General features: G+C 46.2%; 7 protein-coding genes across 12 annotated transcripts; 4 read left to right on the forward strand and 3 right to left on the reverse strand.

Annotated features, from left to right (window-relative positions):
* Window positions 1-827: 827 nt before the first annotated feature.
* On the forward strand, window positions 828-3,469 carry LOC6554688. Of its 3 annotated transcripts, none has more exons than XM_026983935.1 (5): window positions 828-1,657; window positions 2,187-2,308; window positions 2,368-2,684; window positions 2,754-2,876; window positions 2,931-3,469. In XM_026983935.1, exons 2-5 carry the CDS (start codon window positions 2,303-2,305, stop codon window positions 3,409-3,411), a joined length of 927 nt encoding a protein of 308 aa, XP_026839736.1. In that variant the 5' UTR covers window positions 828-1,657; window positions 2,187-2,302; the 3' UTR covers window positions 3,412-3,469. The 3 variants fall into 3 exon arrangements, with proteins under 3 accessions (XP_026839736.1, XP_015009235.1, XP_026839735.1); XM_015153749.2 differs by having other exon boundaries at window positions 831-1,117; XM_026983934.1 differs by lacking the exon at window positions 828-1,657 and adding an exon at window positions 1,770-1,845.
* Window positions 3,470-3,778: 309 nt separating this feature from the next.
* Window positions 3,779-4,887, reverse strand: LOC6554689 (E3 ubiquitin-protein ligase MARCH5). The gene has a single exon (XM_001981533.2). It carries the CDS (start codon window positions 4,817-4,819, stop codon window positions 3,899-3,901), a length of 921 nt encoding a protein of 306 aa, XP_001981569.1. The 5' UTR covers window positions 4,820-4,887; the 3' UTR covers window positions 3,779-3,898.
* A 71-nt stretch (window positions 4,888-4,958) lies between these two features.
* On the reverse strand, window positions 4,959-6,960 carry LOC6554639 (DNA polymerase alpha subunit B). The gene has a single exon (XM_001981534.3). The coding sequence runs from the start codon at window positions 6,905-6,907 to the stop codon at window positions 5,078-5,080; it is 1,830 nt and encodes a 609-aa protein (XP_001981570.1). The 5' UTR covers window positions 6,908-6,960; the 3' UTR covers window positions 4,959-5,077.
* Window positions 6,961-7,089: 129 nt separating this feature from the next.
* Window positions 7,090-16,759, forward strand: LOC6554641 (RUN and FYVE domain-containing protein 2). 4 transcript variants are annotated; one of them, XM_026976687.1, is made up of 8 exons: window positions 7,620-7,660; window positions 8,005-8,269; window positions 8,395-9,227; window positions 12,546-12,979; window positions 13,038-13,288; window positions 13,347-13,749; window positions 15,543-15,640; window positions 15,786-16,735. In XM_026976687.1, the coding sequence occupies exons 3-8, from the start codon at window positions 8,417-8,419 to the stop codon at window positions 16,411-16,413; spliced, it is 2,625 nt and encodes an 874-aa protein (XP_026832488.1). In that variant the 5' UTR covers window positions 7,620-7,660; window positions 8,005-8,269; window positions 8,395-8,416; the 3' UTR covers window positions 16,414-16,735. The 4 variants fall into 4 exon arrangements, with proteins under 4 accessions (XP_015009236.1, XP_015009237.1, XP_026832488.1 ...); XM_015153752.2 differs by lacking the exon at window positions 7,620-7,660 and having other exon boundaries at window positions 8,130-8,269; window positions 15,786-16,759; XM_015153750.2 differs by lacking the exons at window positions 8,005-8,269; window positions 8,395-9,227 and having other exon boundaries at window positions 7,090-7,660.
* LOC6554642 lies at window positions 9,766-12,539 on the reverse strand. The gene is made up of 4 exons (XM_026976696.1): window positions 10,805-12,539; window positions 10,390-10,751; window positions 10,268-10,334; window positions 9,766-10,192 (listed from the first exon to the last, which is right to left on the reverse strand). Exons 1-4 carry the CDS (start codon window positions 12,453-12,455, stop codon window positions 10,068-10,070), a joined length of 2,205 nt encoding a protein of 734 aa, XP_026832497.1. The 5' UTR covers window positions 12,456-12,539; the 3' UTR covers window positions 9,766-10,067.
* Window positions 16,760-17,770: 1,011 nt separating the features above from the next.
* On the forward strand, window positions 17,771-18,553 carry LOC26527026 (uridine diphosphate glucose pyrophosphatase). The gene has a single exon (XM_015153933.2). The coding sequence runs from the start codon at window positions 17,801-17,803 to the stop codon at window positions 18,509-18,511; it is 711 nt and encodes a 236-aa protein (XP_015009419.1). The 5' UTR covers window positions 17,771-17,800; the 3' UTR covers window positions 18,512-18,553.
* Window positions 18,554-18,662: 109 nt separating this feature from the next.
* On the forward strand, window positions 18,663-19,903 carry LOC6554644 (uridine diphosphate glucose pyrophosphatase). Its single transcript, XM_015153753.2, has 2 exons — window positions 18,663-19,163; window positions 19,423-19,903. Exons 1-2 carry the CDS (start codon window positions 18,760-18,762, stop codon window positions 19,655-19,657), a joined length of 639 nt encoding a protein of 212 aa, XP_015009239.1. The 5' UTR covers window positions 18,663-18,759; the 3' UTR covers window positions 19,658-19,903.
* The last annotated feature ends 4,192 nt before the right edge of the window (window positions 19,904-24,095 follow it).

The raw sequence follows: 24,095 nt of genomic DNA on the forward strand, positions 1-24,095 counted from the left end.
ATGATGATGACAAATTCATTTTCTAATCCTATACCACCTGTGCTGAGTAAGAAAATTACAATATATTTGCATATTATAAATTTCCAAACATTTAAAGAATGTGGAAATTAAATAACTAGAAATGTTCCTAGAATTGTTTTTCGAAATTCAAATATATTATATGTGTAATACCTTTATATATATTATTAATTTCAAAGTTTACTATTAATACTGTTGGCCAAGTTCCTAGATAGACTTTCAAATATTTGGTGACCTTGTTATTGCCACTTCGCTACCCCAATTTCTTCTTATTCCGCTTTTTCCCACCCTCATCGCCCACCACCCCGCTACTCTACCACTTTTTCACCGAGACGATGTGCAATTTAATGATGATTACCCCACAAGCAAAGCCAACTGACGACTTTGTGGCAGCGACATTATCATTTTTTGTTATTTAGCCCGCTAATGACGTTCGCCGTTGCTGCTGCTGTTGTTGTTGCTGCTCCATCGCACAACCTAATGATGATGATGATGACCGGCACATACGCGTCGGTGCGGCTGTACGAGTGTGAGTGTGCATTATGCTCCAAGAGAAGCGATTTGTTGTTGGGCAGAGGAGGTGGGGTGTAGCTGAAAATGATGATGATGAGCGATGAAATGGGCTTGGTTTGTAGCACCCTAACGAGCCGAGATTGAAGTATTTGAGTATATTGAGCACGAAAAATGGCAAATGACTTGGTTCTATGTGCCTAAAGCCACAACAAACATTTTCAATTTCTCACATTTGGCGCTGTTCGAAACCCCAACGGCACCAGCAACAGTCTGGCAACGCCATAGCACACTAGCCGCACCGCTCACACCTTGTTGCTCTTGCCATACAATGCTGTCTCGCTCCCGCGGAGAACATCATTATAGAGTCGAATGGCGAGAGCTGCGCAGCGTAGGAGCTATAAACTACGTTTTTCGTGTGTTTCCCTCTTGAAGATAATTAAAATTTAATTATTTGACTTATTATTAAGTTTTGTGCCCCCGCTGTTGGCATCGCAGTGTTGTTGTTTCCCCCGTTTGTGCATGGAGCAAAGCGAGAAACGTAACAATAGAACGCAATCAACGCAAGAAAATCGGATGTGGCTGCGATGTGAGTGTGTGTATCTCTGAAATGGGAAAAGTGTGTGCGTGTGTGTGTATTCGAGGAAAGTTACCGCTCCCCCCAGCCCGCAAAATTACATACATAGGCTCCCCCAACCCACCGCCACTGCTGCTAACCCGCAGTCGCAGTCGCTGTCGACGTCGGCGGAGCATCTTCATCTTCATCCGCATCTGAACCCAACTCCCTTGTACACTTGAGTTACCGCTTAACTTCGATTCCAAACGTCGCCGCATCCACTTCTCACTGCCTACATCTTCTGCTGCTGCTGTTGCTGCTGCATGCAAATAGCAACTTGTTTCGCTCGCACAATTAATATTTGTTTACCGTTTACCGTTCGGTTTGCATTGCATGCGCGTGTGTTTGTGCGGGAGCGGCTGAGCTGTGTCGGAGTGTGTGAGCCGGCTTAATGATAATTGAAAGCCTGAAAATAGACAATGTACACAGACAAGTGGATACCCTTTAGTATCAGAAAATATGTTACATGCCACTGGGATTACTGAGGGGCTTTGTTGATACCAACCATTTACGGTACAAACAACATGGGTGCTAAAATAAACCTTTTAAAATCATTGGACGTCAAATTTAACACTGTTCCTATTGCATTCTATTTCTAGTGATAAGAAATGCTGATAGACTAGCTGACAGAATGCTTGTGTTTTGAACTTTCATAATATTATGATGTGATATGATCATGATATTATAATTGAAGATTAAAGGTGACTTAAAACTCTGCATAGTTGTATCGAAAATTTATGATAACTAATGATTGAGTTCTTCTATTTTAATGTATTACCACAATATACCCATTCACTTCCCCGAAAACCCAGTAAACTTAAAATTATAAAAGGGGCAGCCACCTTTATACCCTTTTTGAGGGGAGGGATATGACCACAGAATATTAATTACAATTTCTATGCAATTAAATAGTCATCAAAGCGGTTGCAAACCTATCTTGTTAAGGGATCTCTGAAACTCATAGGGATTGCAATGCAAATATTTAAAACCGAATAATAAGCAATGGCACCTGCACGTTAAATAATTATTCATTTTATTTCAGGAGCGTATCCGTGTACACTATGCCAGTCCACTAGATAAACCGCTTCATGTGCTCCTTCAACTGGCAAACGAAGATTGTCGGGCAATCCCAGTTGTCGGCAGTAAGACCCATGTGAAATGCCTGTAAGTTGACTTTGGAATCAGCCGCTTTATCAGGATTACATTCAGATACTTTTCCACAGTATGAAAAATTCAACAAAAAGCGCCGACAATGGGAGGATAGTGGTGTTCTAGAGCTGATCAAACTATGGAAAGTCTGCGCCTATGAGCTGCGCACCATTAAACGCAATGGCCATCTTTATGTGGCAATGGCCAAGCAGCTAACCTCGCTGGGCGTCCCTGTAACCGCACTCGAGGTTCACTTCAAAGTCAACAATCTTACGCAGCGCTACCGACAGGAGCAGAAGACTCTCGAGACCACAGGCATCATCAGCACCTGGAAGTTCTACAGTCAAGTGGATGATGTGTTTAAGAGTCTGGCCGGACACACCGGTTACAAGTCAGTTGAGATTCATATTTGCAATATAGCAATTCCATACTAAGAATTACATACCTTATTATTCCTCAGAGACAAACGCATGACAAGTGCGTCCAATACGAGCAGTTTACCATCTACATCCGAGTCACCAGTTTGGAAAAATCCAATGTCTCAACAAGAGTTTAATAGTAACAACACGGAGGGGTTCTATAAGTAAGCACTAGCAATACAACACTTTCTTCTATTAATAATAATTGTAATTTCCAGGACCGAGTACGGCATGCACCGGCACTTTATGGACCACTCCCAGCCACCACCCAATGCCGGCAGCGTGGACAACTTCATGGCCTCCTCGGTGGCCGTGGCGGCGGTGGCTGCCGCTGCCTCGGCCCGCCTTGCAGATAACAACATGGATCAGCAAATGAACACGGCTGCCGGAGGAAGCGGCGCCAGTGGTGGTGGCGGCGGCAACACCAATGGAGGCGTGGCCAACTACCAGAAGATCAAGAAGTCACACGAGGACTACGACAAGTTCGTGGACATTGTGAAGAACATCGTGGATACGCACAAGAGCACTCCGGATAAGGTGGACACGTTCGGCGACTTCATCAAATCGTACATGAAGCGCTGGCCGGAGCGGCTACAGGACGAGGCGATTAACCACATCACCAACTACGTGATCGTGAAGAACATGGAGCACAGCATGGTCAGCAGCCACAACCCCGAGGGGGTGAACAACCGACAATAACAATACAAGCAGGAGCCCAACAACTGAATGAGTTGTTGGACGACGCAGCTCCAGGAATCAGGCCCAGAAGGCGAACGAAGTGAGACGGCAGGCGAGGATTACTTAAGGTGGCGCGCAGTTACTTAACCGCATCTGAGTTGCGGCCAAGTTCATTGGACACCCACACGGCATACAGTATTTTTTGTATAGTTAAAATATACATTGAAGTTTTAGTTTTCGACGGTCGCTCCCCCGATACAGAGTTGACTTCGGTAAGGGGGGACAGGATCGATCAATCGTGCATAGAGATCCTAGGGAGTACATTACATTTAGACACCATTTCCTACTGTTAGCTGTAAACTATTATACATAAATTAATAAATGCTTTAACGATTATTTATGAATGGTAGTAAGGATGCAATATCGGCAAGTTGTATTACGAAAATTGTGCACTTTACGATTTAAATATTCTCATTACTTCCAGCTTCTTTCCAGATCTTGAGATAACCTAGTGTCCTGCTGATTCCGCTAAGTTTTCATCCGTGTAGTCTAAAATACGACGCTTCATACGGCGGAGGTATTGCTTATGCTTGAGGTACATTTTTAAGCTTCCCTTAATCGCTATGAAAGTCAATCCTCCAAGTAGAGTTTGTTGCAACCTATCATCGACTGAGCTATAAAGAACCCTACCCACGTATATTGATATGGTGGGCAAGAGCATTGCCCCACAGACCACCCGCGATCCTGAAATTGGGACCATAGTAGCACGAGGGTATGAGTCCGCCTCAAGGTCATAATCACGGCCTAGGCACATCATGGCAAGTCTTCGCAGCATTGAACAACATTTTCTAATGATGCGCAAAAGGACGTCGTCCCACGGAATCATGCGTCCAAGAATCAGACCAACTGGGATTAATGGGAATCCGATCAGAATAAACAACGGGTCTACAGCCTCAATTACATGATGAACGTGGCGGTCATGACCAACGATCTGCAGATATGTACTTGCTCCGAACGTAATTGCTGACCAATATATAAAGACCAACGTAAAGACAGTGGCCAGGCATTTATATAGGGGCTTTAAAATGAGACTGCACATGAGTTCCAGAGCCCTGGCAAAAATACCGAACTTCGAGTATACAATGTTGTACTTCGTTTGGCATTGTGGGCAGTAAACTGTTTTCAGTTCGTTTCCTTTTCCAGTCTTCTCGTCAATCCAGTGGGAAAGACAGCTCTGGTGCACCCACTTGGTGGCTCCTCGGCATGGACATGGATTCACCCAAGCCAGACGACAGTCCTCTTTATCGGTCAGATAACAGATCCAGCAACAGCGCTCCGTGTCCGTATGATCTTCGTTATCTATTGGTAATGGCTCTCCAACTACGTCATCCCCAGCTGCAGCCTTTGGTACAACAACGTTGCCAGCCATTTCTGACAACAAAACAGTGAAATAATATAATCTTGTTTCATCCAAAACTTGAATCTGAATCAAGGCACATGTTTACAATACCTACTTAGGCCAAAATAACTTAATTTTTTAACAGTTTGTGGTTCAATTTATTTTACAGAGAAGTTTTCGATATATAAAGTTATAACTAATCTTGTACTGATCTTATTAACCTACTCGATGCAAATGAACGATAGCGAAATTTCCCATTATGTTTATCATCATCACAAAGTGGTCAGGTTAGATGCGCTGGACTTGACACGCCACACTGTTGAACATGTTGGCTGGCTTTCCCGGCACTGAAGGCGCCACCAAGAACCGGGCGAAAGTGCCGCCCTTCTTGTCCGCGACACGTCCGGGATTGATCACCAGGCAGTCGTTAACTAAGCGTACGAAGTGCCGCTGATCGCTGGGCAGGATGAGTACATTTGGCAGCTGTTTGAGCTGGGCATACTTTAGCGCCAGCTGGGAATCGTAGGCCATGTCTTCATCCGCCGGCGGATACAAAGGGTAGAAGGAGCCCTGGTGAAACAAATGGTTAATGGCCCTGTGCATCCGCTCGCCGGCATTCACAGCGAATTCATGGCTCAGCAGATGATCCACCACGTACGTTGAGGTAACGCCCAGCGTAATGCCATCCAAGTCTACCAGAGAGGGATCGGGCAGCATGTATAGATTCGGATAGTTTCTGCGTAGAGTGGGCGGCGGTGTGGGATACACGGAGAGCGCCATGGCGTCCTTCTGACTGGTCACCATCAGCACTGCGGTGTGACTACCAACTGCCTCCATTATTCCCGCAATCATCTTCTCGAAGAATGTATCAAAAGTCTCAGCCAGTTCGCCGACCATCTTGTGGTCCGCATCCAGGAAGGGACCTGTGAGCACCAGCACATCCGGTCTGTGATCCTTGATGTACTTGAGAAGGTCGTGCAGTGGTTCGTAGAACAGATCGGTACTGTCCGTAAAAGGCCCAGAGGCCACCACAAACTGAAGCTCCCTGTCTATTTGCAGAGGAGTCGCTGGCGTCAGTTTGCGCTCTGTATGTATCTCCTCTACCATGAAGGTTTTACCTCTGGGTATGAAACCTTTGGCGAGCACCACTTGACCTGGGAAAATGCTGGCAGACTTGACCCTGGAGAAGTTAAGTGTGAGGGTTGGGTCCATTTCATCTTCTACATCGTCATCTATAACGACCATAAACGCGGAATAGGCGTCCAAGGGACCATCGTCCTCAGAATGAATCATTCCGACCGCGTGAAGTCCACCTGCGGACTGCAACACCTGTCTATCCTGCGGATACCAAATGCACTCGGCGGCGCCTGCTTGTCCAAGTTTCTTGTCCACCAGTGCAGGGCCGGTTTGGTTGAAGCGGACGCGCAGGTTATGGCATCGGTCGGTCAGCAGGTCGTTCATGTAGCCAAAATTGGCGATGGTCAGCGGGGCGTCGTTGTGCAGCAGTTTTTGGGTCACCGGCACCGTGTGCTCCATTTGCGACTGCCAGCTGGAGCCAGCCACGAGTTTGGGATGTCCGAAGGTGTCCACTATGTCGCCCGGTTTCCCTGCTACTGAGTTGGATGGTGTTTCTAATCCTGCTTTCCTCTTTGCCGATTGGGGTGTATAGCTGGCGGGGCTGAACAGCACGCCGCCCTTAAGATTTGAGGTCCGACCCACATCTTTCTTAGCCTTGGGCGTATGCAGAACGGAGGAGTCCACGGCCGATTCGCTGAAATAGTCATCAATCATGGGATCGTCCTCCATCACGCCATACGTGGCCAATGAGCTCGTCTCCTGGACATCGGACGGAGCATACGATTTCGGCCTCTGGGTAGTTGGCTTGGATCCCGCCTTGTCCTTCCGGAGCTGCAGCACCTTGCGCTCAAAGTCGCCCAGGTTCTCGATCGCAGGATCTTCGCCATGGAGGTGCGACAAGCTGAAGGCCATCCATTGTTCCACAAACTCGGTGGCGTCGTGGATGTTGTACGTAATGGCGAGCTCAGCACACCTGCCCAGAACTGGGTCCGCTGGCTCCACGCCCATCTCGTCGAACTGCTGCTTCAATTCCTCCTCCATTCGTTGTCCTTTCGTTCGCCGTTTAGTTTTCGTAAATAAACCTAGCAAGCAATTTATTTTGGCGGTAAAAGTGGGTACAGAGTTGCCAGACTGGGATGCTTTTAACACCTGCTCGAGTTTTCTTATCGATAACATATCCACATCTCGATAACATAACAAAGCTATCGAGCTGGGATAACCGTGGACTGTGACCAGTGATAGTTATCGCCCATCCCCAATCGAAATGCAACAGCTGTTTTAATTTTGTATTGAGAAACTTTTTTGTTTACTCCGCGTTCAAGTGCAAACAAGCGAATTTAGCGGCTGTAATCGCGTCGGTTTGATTGATGGGATTCCGCACTGTGTGCCGATAATCGCCGCGAAGTAAGTGATTCGCCATGAACACGGACGATCTGCTGGTGCGCCGCGAAAGGAGCGAAGACTCCCAATCCTCGAATGTCTCCGTTCCGGTTACGCCCCCCACTGGAGGTGCCGCGCCTGCGCCCAACGCCTCCACGTCATCGCTGGACCGCCTGCGGAACACCTTTCGGCGCACGGAGAGCATCTCGTCGCAGATCTTCAGCCACATCTCCACGCAGTTCTCGAATGCGGCCGCAGCAGCCGCCTCCTCCGAGGTAATCGATGGCACCACCACGTACCCGTATCCCGACGAACCCGCGCCACCTGTTTTACCTGTTGCACCGGACGCGGTGGTGAGCACCAGTGCTCCATCCCCATCGCCATCGAAACTGAAAGCAAAGCGGTTGAAACGCGGTGAGTCCTAACTACAAGTATTATTCATTGGATGATAAGCACCTTTGTTTTCCATTTTGCATTATCTATAATATGTTAAGTAATAATTTTGTGTATAAACAAAAGGTTAACCTATAACTCTCAGAATAGTAATGAAGCTATACAAATTATTTATATTAAAAAAAGGAAACATATTTTCAAATGTATATTAAAAAATCATTTATTATAATTATTTACAATTTGGGTGCTCAGAAACCACTATACAATTTATTTATTAATTTGTTGAACTGCAATTTCGTGGGTTGTGCGAAACTGTCGTTTAAATACTTATAAAAATAATATAATTAAAAATAATTTAATAAAAGTGCATCGGGAAAGTGTCAACGGTTATTTATACACCATGTACAGCAGAACCATCGAGAACACCCCCAACAAAAGCTCGCGAGGAGCTTGCGAGCTTGGAACACTTGACAAATCAATAGGATAAAGAACTTTTTGCCAGTCTTACTCAACGCGTACACAACAGGATAACAGTGCACCCTTAAAGCGGCGAGAATTTTCGGTTATTTGGTTAATTTCAGAAGGAAAACCTTCTTAAAAAGAGGTTTACAAAAGGAAAACTCCTCATAGGTAATGCAAACAGTTGGGGTAAAGCCGCAGCAAAGGAAACTCCGAACTTATTGAACAGCTAACATCGATATATGTATATATTTAAATGTATGTATTTTTATGGACGCCCACGTACACACACTCAGCCGTACTTGAAGCACCAGCAAAATGCGTGGACTCGTCGAGGATACCAAAAGGACCAAGTTGTCGGCCGCGAACAACAACAACCTCAGCAGCACCAGCGGCAGCAGTCGCATAAAGTCAAGTAGCCTTGCAACTGGATCAAGTGCAAGCGGCAGCAGCTCGAAGCCTTTGAGGAGTGCGGTGAAAACGCCAACCACGGGCAGCACGACGTCATTGGCAGGAACAACGGCGGGGAAGAAGTCACCTCAAACAGGGCAACAACAAGTTGGCAAGTCCGCAAAGTCCTCGACGGCAGCAACACCAACTGGTACAACAGCAGCAGCAACTGGGGCAACAGCAACAACAAAAGCGCAAGCGGCGGCGGCCAAAAGCCAAAAGGGTCAGAATCCACCCCCACAACATGTGCAACCGAAACAGCAGCAGCAGCAGCAACAGACACAGCAGCAACCCCTGGTGTTGCAGCAACAACAGGCGAGCAACAGCAGCAACACGATTGCCCTGCCAAAAGCCTCGCATGCCAACACCAGCGAGGAGCTGGCCGGCGGTGTCCAGGACACCATTTACCTGTGTAATTTCCGGGTGTCCGTCGATGGCGAGTGGCTGTGCCTCAAGGAGCTGCAGGACATCGATGTTGCCGGCGGCCCTGGCAGCTTGGCAGCTCAGACCAGTGAAAAACTAACAGGTGGAAGCAGTTCCCAAACGGGCTTCGGGTCCAACTACAATGTGGGCGCCAGCTCCAGCTCCAAGCGCAACAGCAAACGCTTCTCCGGATTATGCACCGGCAGTGGTGGCGGTAGCGCCGGTGGAGGAGGCGCCTTGGACATCACCGACAATGGTATTATGGCAATTGAAAACCTTATCGGCCGCCGGCTGTGCGACATGGTCCACAGTGGCTCCTCGGCACTCGGCCAGTCCCAGTCGCACTCCCAGTCGCAGCACCAGAGTGTTGGCCTCTTCGCCGAGTGGTCGCATCTCTGTAGGTCGCTTCTTGATGCCTCTGTTGCCCAGCACGCTCCTACTTTGTAGTCTCTCTTCATTTCTTGTTAGATTGCAGGGGCCATACAAATCAGAAGAACATGGAGAGCCAAGTCATTATTTTCTTAAGGCTTGAGACTTTTCTAGGTTTTTGTTTCTGTTCTTAAAAGTTTTGACTAAATTTACGATTTACTTTCTTCGTAAGATATTGTTTCATGTGTAGACCTTAGCTTTTGCTTTTTTGTTCAATAAGCAATGGAACACGGCACGAAAGCCCTTAAAAAGTGTGAATGGCTAGATCTCGGTTCTCGATTATATTGGCCTTTGTAATCTTTCATCTACTTGCATGCCTCTTTGCGTTGTTGCACATTTAGTTGCTTGCTCTTAATAGATAGGTTAAACTCAAAAGGTATTTATCCTATACTTAAATCAGATCTTGGATAAGGGATACTCGTCTTAATGCTAGATTTCAATTAGGCAGATAATTGATACAATCATTTTGGTCGATGACAACTTACGAACTGCTCTTAGAAGTTAAAACTCAAAGGGTTTATTATCTTGTCAAAAAATATACAATGAAATAGTAGCTAGTCAAAAAACATAACAGGTTAAAGAATAGTCAACTAGGAATCATCAAAAGTCGTTTCCCAGCTGGGAGATTCCTTTAAAGACTAAAAACCAAGATCAATATTCTGGCTTATTACTTGTTGAAAAACAAACCTACCGTTGCACCGCCCTTCAGTCGACGGGAAGTATCTGGTTTGTCTTCAGACTTTTTCCTCTGCAGAAGAGGATCATCGGATGTGTCTTCCATTTTCGGCATTACTTTTCAAATTTGAATATCAAGAGAAAAAGTAAATTACTCAATTGGATTTAGGAAATTACTAGTCATAAACTTACCTATTCTCACTTGTTTGGGCGATCGCCTTTCTGGGGACGACTGCTTCTTGTCTTCTGAGGATTTGGTCTGCTGGTGACTCTGGGTTCAAGATTTCAAAAGCAGGGGGGATCTGATAACTTACCTCCTTTTTTCGACTAGTCTCAAAGTCCTTAAGCTTCTTCCGCCTGGCTTCTTCTCGGGTTTGCCTTTGGCGCCTATTCTCTCTAGTACCCTGTTCGCTTTCCGACGAGGGAATGACGGATAGGGCGGACTTTAAAGTGGTCTTACAAGCGTCCTTGTAGGAAGCGCGGCTAGGAGACGAGTCATCGGAAAGAAGTTTGAAGGCAGAGACCTGCTTTCCCAGCTGATCCCGACTCTTGTCTGGTGCGTAGTAATCCCCGCCCTTCGCTCGGGAGAACTTCATGGGAATGCACTTTCTGTTGAACTGACAGCCCAGCGACGAGGTTGAGGTGAAGGAATCTAACTCGGGATTATCCGGATAGCCTGTAAACAAGAAGGCTTAGATAGTAATTTAGTTGCCATAAGTTTTGACTTACGATTTCCTTGAACTGATCTTTGTGAGGTGGACCGATCAGAACCCGAGTAGTAGTACCGTCGATTTACATCAGTATCGGCTTTATCTTCTTTTTTTTTCTTGTCCTTATCTGGCTCTTTGGCTTTCAGCGGCTCCTTATCTATTTTGGGTTTCTCTTTCGGCGGAGGAGCCTCAGCATCCGTTGGGGCAACCCTCTTTCTCCTGCCCCTTCGCATGCAACAGCAGATGATGAGCAGAATGAGGAGCAGGAGCAGTGTCAGAAAGGCGGCAATGCACCAAATCAATGTCTCATCGTTGTCGCACTCGCGGCACTCTTCCACATCCTCCTGCCGGTTCTGAACCTTCTCCAATCCGGTTAGCCATTCGTCTTGGTGCTCCTGCTCCTGTTCTGGCTCTGAGGTCTCCTGCCAGTGAATGGCAGAGCGACTTATCTTGCGGGAGTCTTCTTTGGTAATGGAGGGATATCCCAGAGCGTCATCCTCATTGGGTGGTGTCCGGGATTCCTCCTCCGCATTCTTCTCTTTCGACAGCATCTCCTGGATCTGCAGAATCCCTCCTAGACCCGGGTAGAATACATCATCCGCATAGTGCATTTCAAGATTTTCCTTTATCCAGGCGAGCAACTGGTGATTGTAATTAGCCTGGCTGACGCCCTGAAACCGATGGCAGCTGGTTAGCGTTTGGAAGAACTTTACCAGGACAAATTCTGATCGTGGTGATCGCAGGTTGTAGATGCGTCGCTTCCGTAAGGGCAGGTATATGTTGGTCAGGTGGCCATGATCATCCACAGCCTCCAGTCGGGGCAGGGTCACAATCATACTGCCTTGATCCGGCTCTTGGGAAATGCAAGATTGCTCTAGTTGAGTACAACTGGAGGCATCCTCCTGGGCACGGCAGCTCTTGGGCAGTTTGACTGGTTCGATCTCTTCTACCTTGAACTGGGATATTATATCCTTACTCGGAGTTCTCCAGCCATTTCCATTCGTATTAAGAGTCGTTTTGCACTGTTGATAAATGTTTACCAAGCGCTCCACGGTGTTCAGCTTGATGCGTCCGGCATAATAGGATATCTGGGCCATGGGCACCAGATAATAGCGAAGATAGCCACCCAGGGCGTCGTAGAATGCTCTTTGAAGGATTAGTCGCGTGTCCTCGTCCGACATTCGCTTCACGATCTGGTTAACAGTATTGAAGTACCGGAGTAGCATGTAAACAACGCTGTCGGTGAGGAGGGATTGCGGAAAGGATTTCGGCACCAGCAGCTCAAAGTCTTTGCGGGCGGATATCAGAGCAATGTCCTCTGTGGAAAAGCAATTTTTGCGGTAGTTGCCAAACAAATTGGTGCCCAGAAATGAATCTGATTCGGGTGCACTCCTCGTCGCCTTTTGCAGATCCCTGGGCAGATCCTTAAACCATTCAAGCTCTTGGTATCGTCTGGGCGGGGAATATGGAGCATTCGTCATCTGGTCATCGACCCTCTCGATGAGGCCATTGCGGTAATCCCGCAGCTCCGAGCTGAGCATGGATTGCAGGGTCAGTTCGTTTTGGAAATCGTTCGTTGGCACCTCCAAAGTAGCCAGGTCGATACTGTATATGGGACAACCCCCGGGTGCCAGAAAGAAAAGCAGCCAGGAGAGCACATAAAATTTCATTACTCAGTTAATCAGTTGTCAGTTGCTTTGAAGCAAATTTCTGCGCCAGCCAAGTCTTTAATCTTGGAACCACCGTTCCTCCATTTGCAGCCCGGGACACGGCGGAAATCGAGCGCAGCAATCTGGTGAACATCTGCAAGTTGGTGGTTAAGGAGCTGTTGGAGCAGTCGCTGCGATATGGGCGCATGCTCGACTCGGATCACCTGCCGCTGCAGCATTTCTTCATCGTTATCGAGCACGTCCTGGGGCACGGATTGCGGCCCAAGAAGGGTCTGCTGGGACCGCGAAAGGAACTCTGGGACCTGCTGCAGAGCGTCGAGCACTACTGTCCGGAGGCGCAGGATATTACGGCGAGCGTAAGGGACCTGCCCACTGTCCGTACCCACATCGGCCGTGCTCGAGCCTGGCTGAGGATTGCTTTGATGCAAAAGAAGCTATCGGATTACCTGCAGGCGCTCATCGAGCACCGGGAGGACTCGCTCTTCGACTACTATGAGCCACATGCTCTGATGATGAGCGATGAGGTTAGATTGCGGGCAATCTTCTGCAGGATTCCCTTTAACCCATCTCTTCCTGCTTCAGATCGTTGTGATAATGGGCATTTTGGTGGGCTTAAACGTAATCGATTGCAATCTGTGCGTCAAGGAGGAGGATCTGGACTCACAGCAGGGCGTCATCGACTTCTCGTTGTACCTGCGTTCCAGTTCCAGAAACGCCGATGGCGCTCCTGAAGACAGTGTTCCGCCTGCTCTGTTGGATGCCACTGGGCAGGGCAACATGATTGCGGTGCTGGATCAGAAGAACTACATTGAGGAGCTCAACAGGCACCTAAAGTGGGTTTCGGCTGTTGTAATGTAAAGCCCCCCAGCTAAGTTATTCCACATTTTTCAGCGCCACTGTGGGCAATCTTCAGGCTAAAGTTGAGTCCCTTACGACCACAAATGCGCTGATGAAAGAGGATTTGGCAATCGCTCGGAATAGCCTGTTGGCCCTTCAAGCCGAAAACCAGGCCATGCGACAGTCCACTCCGGCAGCGGACAACAATTCAACTGGGTTGGGTGGTTCCTCCGATAAGGACAAGGAGAAGGCGTCCGAGGAGCTGGTTGAGGAGCGCCGCAAGAACAGTGAGCTGGAGAAGGAGCTCAAATTGCAGGTGTCCCTGAAGGCGGAATCGGACATGGCCATGAAACTGCTGGAGAAGGACATACACGAAAAGCAGGACACGATAGTCTCCCTGCGCCGCCAATTGGATGATATTAAGCAGATCAATCTGGAAATGTACCGAAAACTGCAGGTGGGTAGTCACCATCAAGATGGGTCAATTTGGTTGGAGTCTGGCTAATCTCAACGTGATTCCTTGTAATGCCAACCAAAATGACTCATTCAAACATTCATTACACTGTTCACAACTCATCTGCCCACATTCATTCGCTCATCTGGCTCGTAGCTTTGGTATCATTTAGCTTTCGTTTTAAGTTTTTGTTTATAATTTAATCATTAGCCCAAGTAAATCGGTTTAAGCCTTCAAGTCAAAAAGTAATCCCGTCTAAAATTTAACCAGGAATGTGAAGATGAACTCACACAGAAGGGCGAGATGGTCTCGCGCCTGCAAACGAAAGCCTCACAAATTGGTAACATTTTACAATCGCTAGAAAAGAAATACGAATCGAAGCTCATCGACCAGCAACACCATGGACCGGGCTCCGGATCGGGATCTGGAGCTGGGAATGGAGCCATTGGCGGAGACCGATCTCCGAACACGCGGCGACAGCAGAATCTGGAAAAGTTCGAGGCGCTCACCAAGAAGCACAAACAGGACGCTGGCCCGCCCATGAAGCGTATGCATCTCAAGATGGACGCCTTTCCGCCCTTCAATCCTAGCAAGTACCGCAAGTCACCGCGCCAGCCGGATGCACCCAATCCGGAGCAGCTGCAGGAGAGCAAGGATGCCAAGACGCCCACGTCTGCCAAGTCCCTGAACGATGAGCTAGCCGAGGCGGCGGCTGCGGTGACCCAGCACTTTGGAGTGGATGCCTCCCAAAGCGATTATGTCCTGTGCCGGGAGCAGACCGCCGATGGAGAAACTTAAACGGCAGCTACTTATAGAATAGGATCCTCATTTTATAGGGCCAGTTTCGGTTTTCACAGAATGAGTTCTACATAAGTGTATTAACTTGTATGTTTTTTGAATTGAAACCTAATTTACTTTCAATGAAAATCTAAAACTAGTTTAATATATTTACTGAATGTATTTAGTGCCTGACTGCATTTATACCTAAGGATAAATTCTTTTATGTACTATTATTTGAATTGCTAAAGCCCTCTCAATGGAATAATTGCCTACAAATGTTGAATTTTAATGTACGAGTATGATCCAAAGATCACCCCATTAAAGTTACCATGTGAAAATCGGAACAGGCCTGCATTGCTCCCAATATCCCAAGGACCTGGATAGCCACTCAAAGTCCGGATCCAGGTGCCGAACGGAACTCAAAGTGAAACTGCTTAACAAGACTCTCATTTCGGGAGTCTACAACTAAATGAACCATATAGCCAGTGTGTACCATATAGGATGCCTTTACTCCGTAGACCAGATCCCTTTAAAGGAATGAATACCAGAATTGTTAAAGGTTTTGAATTACTAATGTATGCAACCTGTTAGCTAAATTATCATCCCAGTGCCCCCGTGAACGAAGATTATATACGATTATAATGTAACGACGTATGTATGTATATATGTATAGTGTGATTAAGAGGCTTCAGATGTTTATTATACATATGTATGTACGTATGGATCCCCACGCAACCGCTTATATTGTAATTATACACTCAGTCTAGTCAAATACAAATATTGTAATTATATACTATGAATAAATATTGAGACTATATGAATCTACAAATCCATGCAATGTACAATACGCGTTGGAACTTCTGCATATATTCTAATCACTTACTCCTCTAAATCGAACCCAGAGAAATAAAACTTATCCCGAAGATCAAGTCTTTCATTTTTCACCATACTAACACCGAGATTAAACGACGAAAGAGTACAACGTTGGTACATCCGCTTATTTTCTTCGTTGGCAGGACTGCAAGGCGTCTTTAACGCACAAAACGGAGCTGATGTCCAAGATGGAGGTCCAAAAGGAGGATATGGCCAGCACCATCGATCAGCTGGAGAAAAAGTAAGATGGCGGGGCAGTAGGGCTATAAACCCACTGATCCGGAACTATATTTGTAACCCGTTGTTCATGAAGATATTTTCCAAGTATCCGGAAAATAGGGTTTCTTTTGATAACTCCGCATTAAACCTGGTTTTGCCCTCTGCAGGTGGAGTCATGACAAGAGCAACCTGGGGGAGATTCTCAAGACCACGTCGCAAACACTGACCACCCAGGTGACCGCCAGCGAGGAGCGGGCTGCCCGGGCGGAGGCCGAGTCAAGGATCGAACGCGAGTGGCGGATTTCGCTGCAGGAGAAGGAGCTGAAGTTGAAGGAGAAAATATCCAATCTGCAGGGCTGCCTCAAGGAGCTGGCCGAGGAGAAGGAGAGGAATGGCAAACTGAAGGCTGATCTGGACAAGGTGCGAACGCAATGGTCAGAGGCACAAACTACGCTGGAGGAGCTCGGCATCCAGCTGAGCGTGAGCAAACTGAAGGTGTCGGAGATGCAGGATCAGGAGCGTCGCCAGCGGCAGCTGCTCTCCGGCTCCGCCCAGTCTCTGCAAGCCATGCCGGAGGCGGTTGGAAGTCCAGGTATCTGGGCACCGGACTCCATTGCCACCCACTGCACCGCCTGCGAGCGGGAGTTTAATCTCACGCGGCGGAAGCACCACTGCCGCAGCTGCGGGGAGATCTTCTGCAAGGCCTGCTCGGAGCACACGCTGCCCCTCCTCAATGCCCAGGGTCAGCCGGGGAAACCAGTACGTGTGTGCGATATCTGCTACGCTGCTAAATGATAATCAATGGCGCATTCACACATGGATATTTGTTCGACTAGGAATTGCAGGGGCGGTCGTGATTTTAAGAGAGCTCTAGAATTATGTTCATAAGTCCTGTTCCATTAAATGGTAATATTGTGCTCGTATCTTATGTGAAATAATAAGATAATTAAAATATACCTAAATGTTATTGCATTAATATGAATGTCAACCGCCCCTGCAACAATCGTATCTATTGACCATTTACCTTATGAATAATACCCTTTTAGGGGTGTATATTATAGTACATTTATAGAGTTGTGTAATCAAATTATGAAAATTGTGTTACAAACTTATTAAAATAAACAAACGAAGACTAAGAAAATAGAATGCTATTGTCGAGTTCCCCGACTATCAGATACCTGATACCTCAGCTAGTGGAAGTGCAAACGGGGAATTTATGGACTTTAGAACTTCAGTGTTAGGATATTTTTGAATTTCCACAACATCTTAGCATCAGAAAAATTATAAAAAAATTTAGGAAAAATAAATTTCCAAATTTGAATGCAGATGTTTAGAGAATTGCTCCAGAAACATTTAGAAGTATGCCACTTTAAGATCCGATTAAAATAAGTTGAGTTATGGACTTTCAATATTCAGCCTTGGCACATTTTTGAATTTGTACATCATAGCATCAGAAAAATTAAAAAAAAATTTTGGAAAAATAAATTTCCAAATTTGAATGCAGTTTTTTAGAGAATCGCTCCAGAAACATTTAGAGGTATGCCACTTCAAGTTCCGATTAAAATAAGTTGAGTTATGGACTTTCAATCTTCAGCCTTGGCACAATTTTGAATTTGAACAACATCATAGCAACAGAAAAATTACAAAAAAATTTAGGAAAAATAAATTTTCAAATTTGAATGCAGTTTTTTAGAGAATCGCTCCAGAAACATTTAGAGGTATGCCACTTCAAAATCCGATTGGGATTAGTTGAGTTATGGAGTTTAGATCTTCAGCTTTGGCACATTTTTGAATTTGTACATCATAACATCAGAAAAATTACAAAAAAATTTAGAAAAAATAAATTTCTAAATTTGAATGCAGTTTTTAGAGAATTGCTCCAGAAATATTTAGAGGTTTGCCACTTAAAAATCCGATTGGGATAAGTTGAGTTATGGAGTTTAGATCTTCAGCTTTGGGACATTTTTTACAACATCATACATCAGACACATTACAAAAAAATTAAATTTAAAAAAATTTTATAAATTCGACTCGGCTATTGATCCTGATCAAGAATATATTACATACATACATGTTACATGTTACATACTTTTCAACGAATACTTTTCAAAGAGCCGCTGTCGTTGGAAAATCAGTCAAAACTATTTATAAAGTTTCAAAATGCTTTTCAAATACACAAAACATGTTAAAACTACTGGGCAGCCTGGGTCGCTCCTGCTGCTCATCAGCCAAATCGGGATTCAAGATCCAGCCAAGTTGTATTTCAAGGATTTGGTTTGGTCCGATGCCCAAGGACTCGAATTGGATAAAACCAGGTCGTCTTCACTACATCGAAAACGAGGTGGAAAAACAAGTGGACATTATAAAAACAATAGATGGTGTGGTGGTGCTACTGTACAACAAATCGCGCGAAAAACTGATCTTCGTGCGTCAGTTCAGAGGAGCGGTGTACCAGGGAATACATTCAGCTGGATCCCCAGACATGTCCAAAGGAGAAGCTGACCTGGAGAAGTTTCCGCCCGAAATGGGAGTTACTTTGGAACTTTGCGGTGGCGCCGTGGACAAGGCCAAAAGCGTTGTGGAGATCGCCAAGGAGGAAGTCCTTGAAGAGTGCGGATACGAGGTGCCCACGGAATCGCTGCAGCATGTCTACGATTATAGATCGGGTATTGGCACCTCCAGCAGTGCCATGACATTGTTCTACTGCGAGGTGTGTGATGCTCAAAGGGTCTCGGAAGGCGGGGGCGTGGACACAGAGGAGATCCAGGTGCTAGAAATGTCCTTGGAGGAGTCGAGGAAGCTGGTCCAAACAGGGGCCATAACTAATGGTGGACCCTCCTGCTTGCTGGGGCTACTATGGTTCTTTCTGCACAAGGCTCCCAAACGTGCTTAGTGGTATATCAGTATTAAAAACTTTAAATAAGCTAAATTTAAATAATATTCATTTATTTTGTTTGTTACAACGAACTTTTCAAATTCGATTAGTATTACCATCTGCCGCCTGGCATTAAACGTCAGAAAAGCTCCCCCAAGCAAAAGCTGCCATCTGATTGTGGCTCCCTGTCGCCGGTTGGAGCTTTCCCAGTCAGCTGATGGCAGTGCCACTGCCGTGTTTTCGTGCCTCAAATCCACTAATTTAGCATGGAGAACGTTTCCAAGATCTGGCTGGGTCCCCTGCCCCAAGACTCGCCCTACGTGAAGCCCTTCCGGCTGTACTACGTCCAGAATGGCGTGGAGAAGAACTGGGACCTGCTGAAGGTGCACGATAGTGTGGCTATCATCTTGTACAACACGTCGCGCGAGAAACTGGTCTTGGTTCGCCAGTTCCGACCCGCCGTCTACCACGGCATCATCTCCAGCGCCAAGGGCACCTTCGATGAGGTGGACCTGAAGGAGTTCCCGCCCGCCATTGGCGTCACCTTGGAACTCTGCGCCGGCATCGTGGACAAAAACAAGAGCTGGGTGGAAATCGCGCAGGAGGAAGTGGTTGAGGAGTGTGGCTACGATGTCCCAGTGGAACGGATCGAGGAAGTCATGGTCTACAGGTAAATGGGATACATGGCTACATACATACTTAAGTAAATAATTGTATATTTTTGTTTATATTTTGATTTACCTGTTTTACACTCTTAAAATTGTAAAATATTTGAAAGCCGCTGGTATTCCATATAAACAGCTAACACTAAAACCTTACATAATTCAACCATCATAATTGATTTTCCACAATCTTCCTGAACAACTTGTTTGATAAATCCATAGATAAACATAAGTCGCAATGTGTGTAATGCGAGTATTCCCTTGCAGATCTGGAGTTGGTTCATCGGGTGCCAAGCAAACCATGTATTACTGCGAGGTGACCGATGCGGACAAGGCCACAGGCGGCGGCGGAGTCGACGACGAGATCATCGAGGTGGTGGAGCTGTCCCTGGAGGAGGCGAAGCGGATGATCCAGCAGGGCGCCGTGAACAACAGCCCGCCCAGCTGCCTGATGGGACTGATGTGGTTCTTCGCCAACAGGGCACCCTGTGCGAAGGCCTAGAGGCAAACCCAGATAAGCGGCGGCCGTGATAAGATGATAAGATGCGTCCGCATCCGCAGCGTTGCCTTATAAACCTCAGTTAGTCAACACGAATTCGAATGCTTTCCAACCAAGCGCATTGTGAGTGCGCCTGGCGCACACTAATACTGAAATTCCCGTGCCTGCCGAGGCTTACCTTATGATACGATATGTACCGTGTAATATGTAATAAACCCCGGCCAGCTGTCCGCTCATGAATTCGGTCAAGATGTCTCCCACTTCCATCTCACCTTCGAGTTCCACTCCCACCGCGGCAGCCAAGTGCATAAATCGCCTATAAATCAAAATGCCGCAAGACGCTGCTGCTGCAGAAGCTCCAAACGGGTTCCGCTTTTCTCCGATCCCATCCGATCCGATCCGATGCGATGCGGTGCGATGGGATGGGACCTGGTACTGTGGACCCATACCCATCTCATCCTATCCCAATCCCGAAGCGAACCAAAGCGAACCAAAGCGAAGCGAAGCTGTGTGCCGTTTTTGGGCCCCTGTCGGGCAGCGTGTTGCTGGGATCAGGTTACTTATTTATACACGGCCAGGGACTTTAGCTTCCATGAACGCTCCTGGTACTCCTCATCACAGAGAAAGAAATATCATTCCGCTGGGGAATCATCCTCATCATCATGCAGTCATATTTATTTTCAATTCTTGACTAAAATATGCATTTAATAGTTTAATATGTTTGGAATTTTTCTTATGTTTAAATATTATTATATTACAAGCTGTAAAATCCATTTGAGTAATAGCATGAAGCAGTGAATCATCACCTATTAAGATTCATATTTATACATATACTTCAGTTGGTAGCGATATGGTTTGAGATTAATATCTTTTTAGTATATCATGCATATAAACCTCTTTTAGTAAACAATACTTCTGTATTTTTATTTATCACGCAATTATTTTCCGTGCACCAGCATCTATCCATCCTCTAGCATCGGATCCATCCTCCATTTCCATCCATCCCGGTTCAGCGGTCATGGCGAGTGGCGGCGTGGAAATTTATTTACCCCAGAGCCATGATTTGGCAATATTTCAACATTGTAATAGAATTTCTTTCAGCCTATTCAGACTTGACTTCCTTTTCGGTGGATCACCCAGCCCCTGCCCCTGCCGCTGTACCAGATCCCCCTGCTCCTGCTCCAGCTACCAGCTCCCAAATCCCAATTCCCCTCCTGCATCTTTCGCATGTGCGTGCATTCGATTTGCCGCTGATAATCAAGGCCGGTTCTTTGTTGTTGTCTGCTGTTCGCTTGCGTGTTAACCTCATGTAAATTATGGACCCGAGGCGAAGGAGCCGTCGGCAGCAGAGTCAACAAAAATGCGAGTGTTGAAATTATATTTAATTTGCATATGTTGGCGGACGACCGGCCGTCCAGGAGGCCCCTCAGGGAATCGGGGATGCAAATGAGTTGAGGGAGTTCCACGTGGATCAGGTGTAATGTCGACAACAGGGATTTGTCACGGAACCAGTGGCTCTCAAACTGTGGCCCCAGTGCTTCTATGGAGGTTGAAGTACTGAAAGTTAGGGCCAAGTTAAATGAAGAATAATTAACTCATATATCCTATGAATATCAAAAATAGACTTGAAGGAATATCATAATCCGTATCCAGGTCATGTAAAACCATGGATTGATTTGAAGTGAGTTTCCCTTGAAACCTCCAATGAATGAAAGCGGGTTTCTTTTGCGTTAATTTAATGGCCGTTGCGTATTCCAGAGCGATTTCTTTTGATTTGTCTGGCGACAGATTCGCGGCTGCAACCTATTACTGCTGCAGATATCGCTGCTGCTGCAGTTGCAGTTGCTTCCTCATCGCACTGAAACCCATCTGTCGCCTGTCACCTGCTCCCGTTTGAAGTGGTCGCTGTTGCTCCCCAAGGTACAAATCGAAGTCATCACAGAAACTGATTGTATTTACACTCAGAAAAATTCAGATTTTAATGTATACACAAAAATCTGAAAAAATATCTCAAAAATGTTATCTTTACTTACCTTTACCTTTATCTTTACTTTACTATACTTTACTTTACTTAAATAATCCGAAAAAGGTGATTTCTATTTAATATAATTACCACCTCGTGATTCAAATACTTAGTAGTTATTTTCCGTGCGGCTTTACCTTTTGGTTTTGCTCAGTTGCGCAAGTCCAATTGTACAGAATTGCAATTATTTCATAATCACGTCCCAATTTATGTGCTGCCGGAGCAGCGCGGCGATAGGCCAGAGATTGCCATTTCGAATCAAAGCGTCTTTCTATTCCTGCGCACCCAACTGACCTCCAGTGGCTAAGGCAATAGCTATGGAGCTCTGGCCTCTGAGAATCCAATCCCGATCGCAAAATGGCGTCCGCACACGAACGGGAGCGAAAAGTTCCAGGCGGGGATCGGGGGATGGTCGGAGCTGGGGGCGGGGAGGCTTCAGTTCTGGGATGGGAAGACGGAAGATCAAGAAATCGCGATCATGGCTCGGTTTCCAGTGCGCATGCGAAAATTAAGTGCAGCCAGCAACAATCATAACAACAACAGCAAAATTACCTGTAAAACAGTTATGGTTTTTGTTGTTGCTGCTGCTGCTGCCGCTGCTGCTGCTGTGGAGCAATAATGAAATTTTTATCGGATTTGATTATAAGTTGCCCAGCTACATCCCGGCCACCCCGCCGTCGTAATCTGCCAATAAGAAGAAAAGTAAGCGAGGTAGGTACACTGGGACTTATAGTTCCAAAATATTTCTTATATTCTACAGAAAACTTTCTAGTTCTTGGGTTAAATTGCATGTCTATAGTCCATTATTCATCAAATTGATTATATTTGATTGATATTTGGATATCCCCTTCAAGGCTAGAGAATAATATTTTCTTTCACTGTACCGCACTGGTAGCTGCCTAGCAGGGAATGGGATTGGGTTGGCCATTCGCGGGGGACTTGGGGGAAACTATGTAGCCGCCGCTCATTGATTCCGCCTGCCGTCCATTGGCCGTTGTCCGTCGTGATGCACTTTAATGAAATGAAATCTTATACTATCATGAGGCGCATGAACTGTAAAGCCGAAGCTGAAGCTGAATCTGTAGCCAAAGCCAAAACCGAAACCAAAACCAAAGACTCCGAACTGCAGTCCAAGTCCGCAGCTTTGCCCACTCAAAATGTATAATTATCTGGCGGTTTTATCCGTTTGCCAATATTAAATTTCTCATCACGCCCAGAGAGAGGAAAATGCAGTTGCAGTGGCTGCTGCTGCTGCTCCCGAAGCTGCTGCTTCACCTGGGTTGGTTCTTGGCGGAGCTTACAGGTGGGAAGAGGAGCAGGAGGCATCGGAGGAGGGTATGTCCCGCTTCATGGGCACGGGCGCCGTCAAACAATTAATAAAAGGCCAAATGTCTGCAACGAAATTTATGCGGCTGCCTTTGCCATCGAGTTATATATAGGCTTCGGATTTCGGACTGAAGTTTTGCTTTTCCGCTCCTGACGCGGCAGTGGCCAAAAGGAAAAGGCTCCGTTGGCGGCTTTACCGTTGCACTGCTCGATGGACTTTCTAAAATCGATGCCACCAACTTCGGGGTCGAGGGCTTCTTGGGGCGTTGTTCCTGCACCTTGCTCTCTGGTCGCCGAGATCCGGAGATATGTGCTCCGCAAGGTGCGGCATCCGACAGATTGGGCACAAGAACTGCCATAAATGTGTGTCAAGTGGCTACACAATGCCTGAAAACAAAACAACGAGCGAACATAATTATGGTTATTAGCAGCGAATCAGTTTAGAATTTATAATTAATGAAGCTCGGGTTGCACAGCACTGGAAATAGTAAGTTCGTGTTTTAAGTCTTTTGATTTCGCCATGAACAACGAAATCAGCTCAGTGCTATGAGAAATAAAATGAGCAATGATTAAATCGCTTGTTTTTTGCTTAATAAACTATTGAACTACATAATATTTTCATCTAGTTTTACGTATTTTATTATTTTTGGCCAGATTTATTTTTCCCACAAGAGCAGACTTAACATTGATCGCCAGTCCATTAACCTTAAATATTGCTCCATTTCCCAGCCTCACTGATAAAATCGGCAGTGGCGTTGTCTCTTTGCACGTGTCGCCATTTTAATTGCCTGCTAAGTGCGAAGAAATATTTTTGGCCAAATGCGTATAATTGAAATTAAGTCATAAATGGTCAAAAATGCCGACCGAGCGCGACTCATTGGACATGGCTAGCAAATACTAATGAAGCCGGCCCAAGTCGGGCCAGATGGCGTAAATATTTCACACTCTTTGCCTTGATTTATGACACTCCGACATAGCACATAACACACCATGGACAACCTCCGTGCAAGGAAACCCGTCGTCCAGTGGCTCCAAAACCGCTGCACCTGCCCAACTGATTGATTTGCAGGCCTTTTGCACTCGAAGCCAGCT

Source organism: Drosophila erecta, unplaced genomic scaffold (genome assembly GCF_003286155.1).
Source record: "Drosophila erecta strain 14021-0224.00,06,07 unplaced genomic scaffold, DereRS2 tig00000000-arrow-pilon, whole genome shotgun sequence".
Lineage (NCBI taxonomy): Eukaryota > Metazoa > Arthropoda > Insecta > Diptera > Drosophilidae > Drosophila > Drosophila erecta.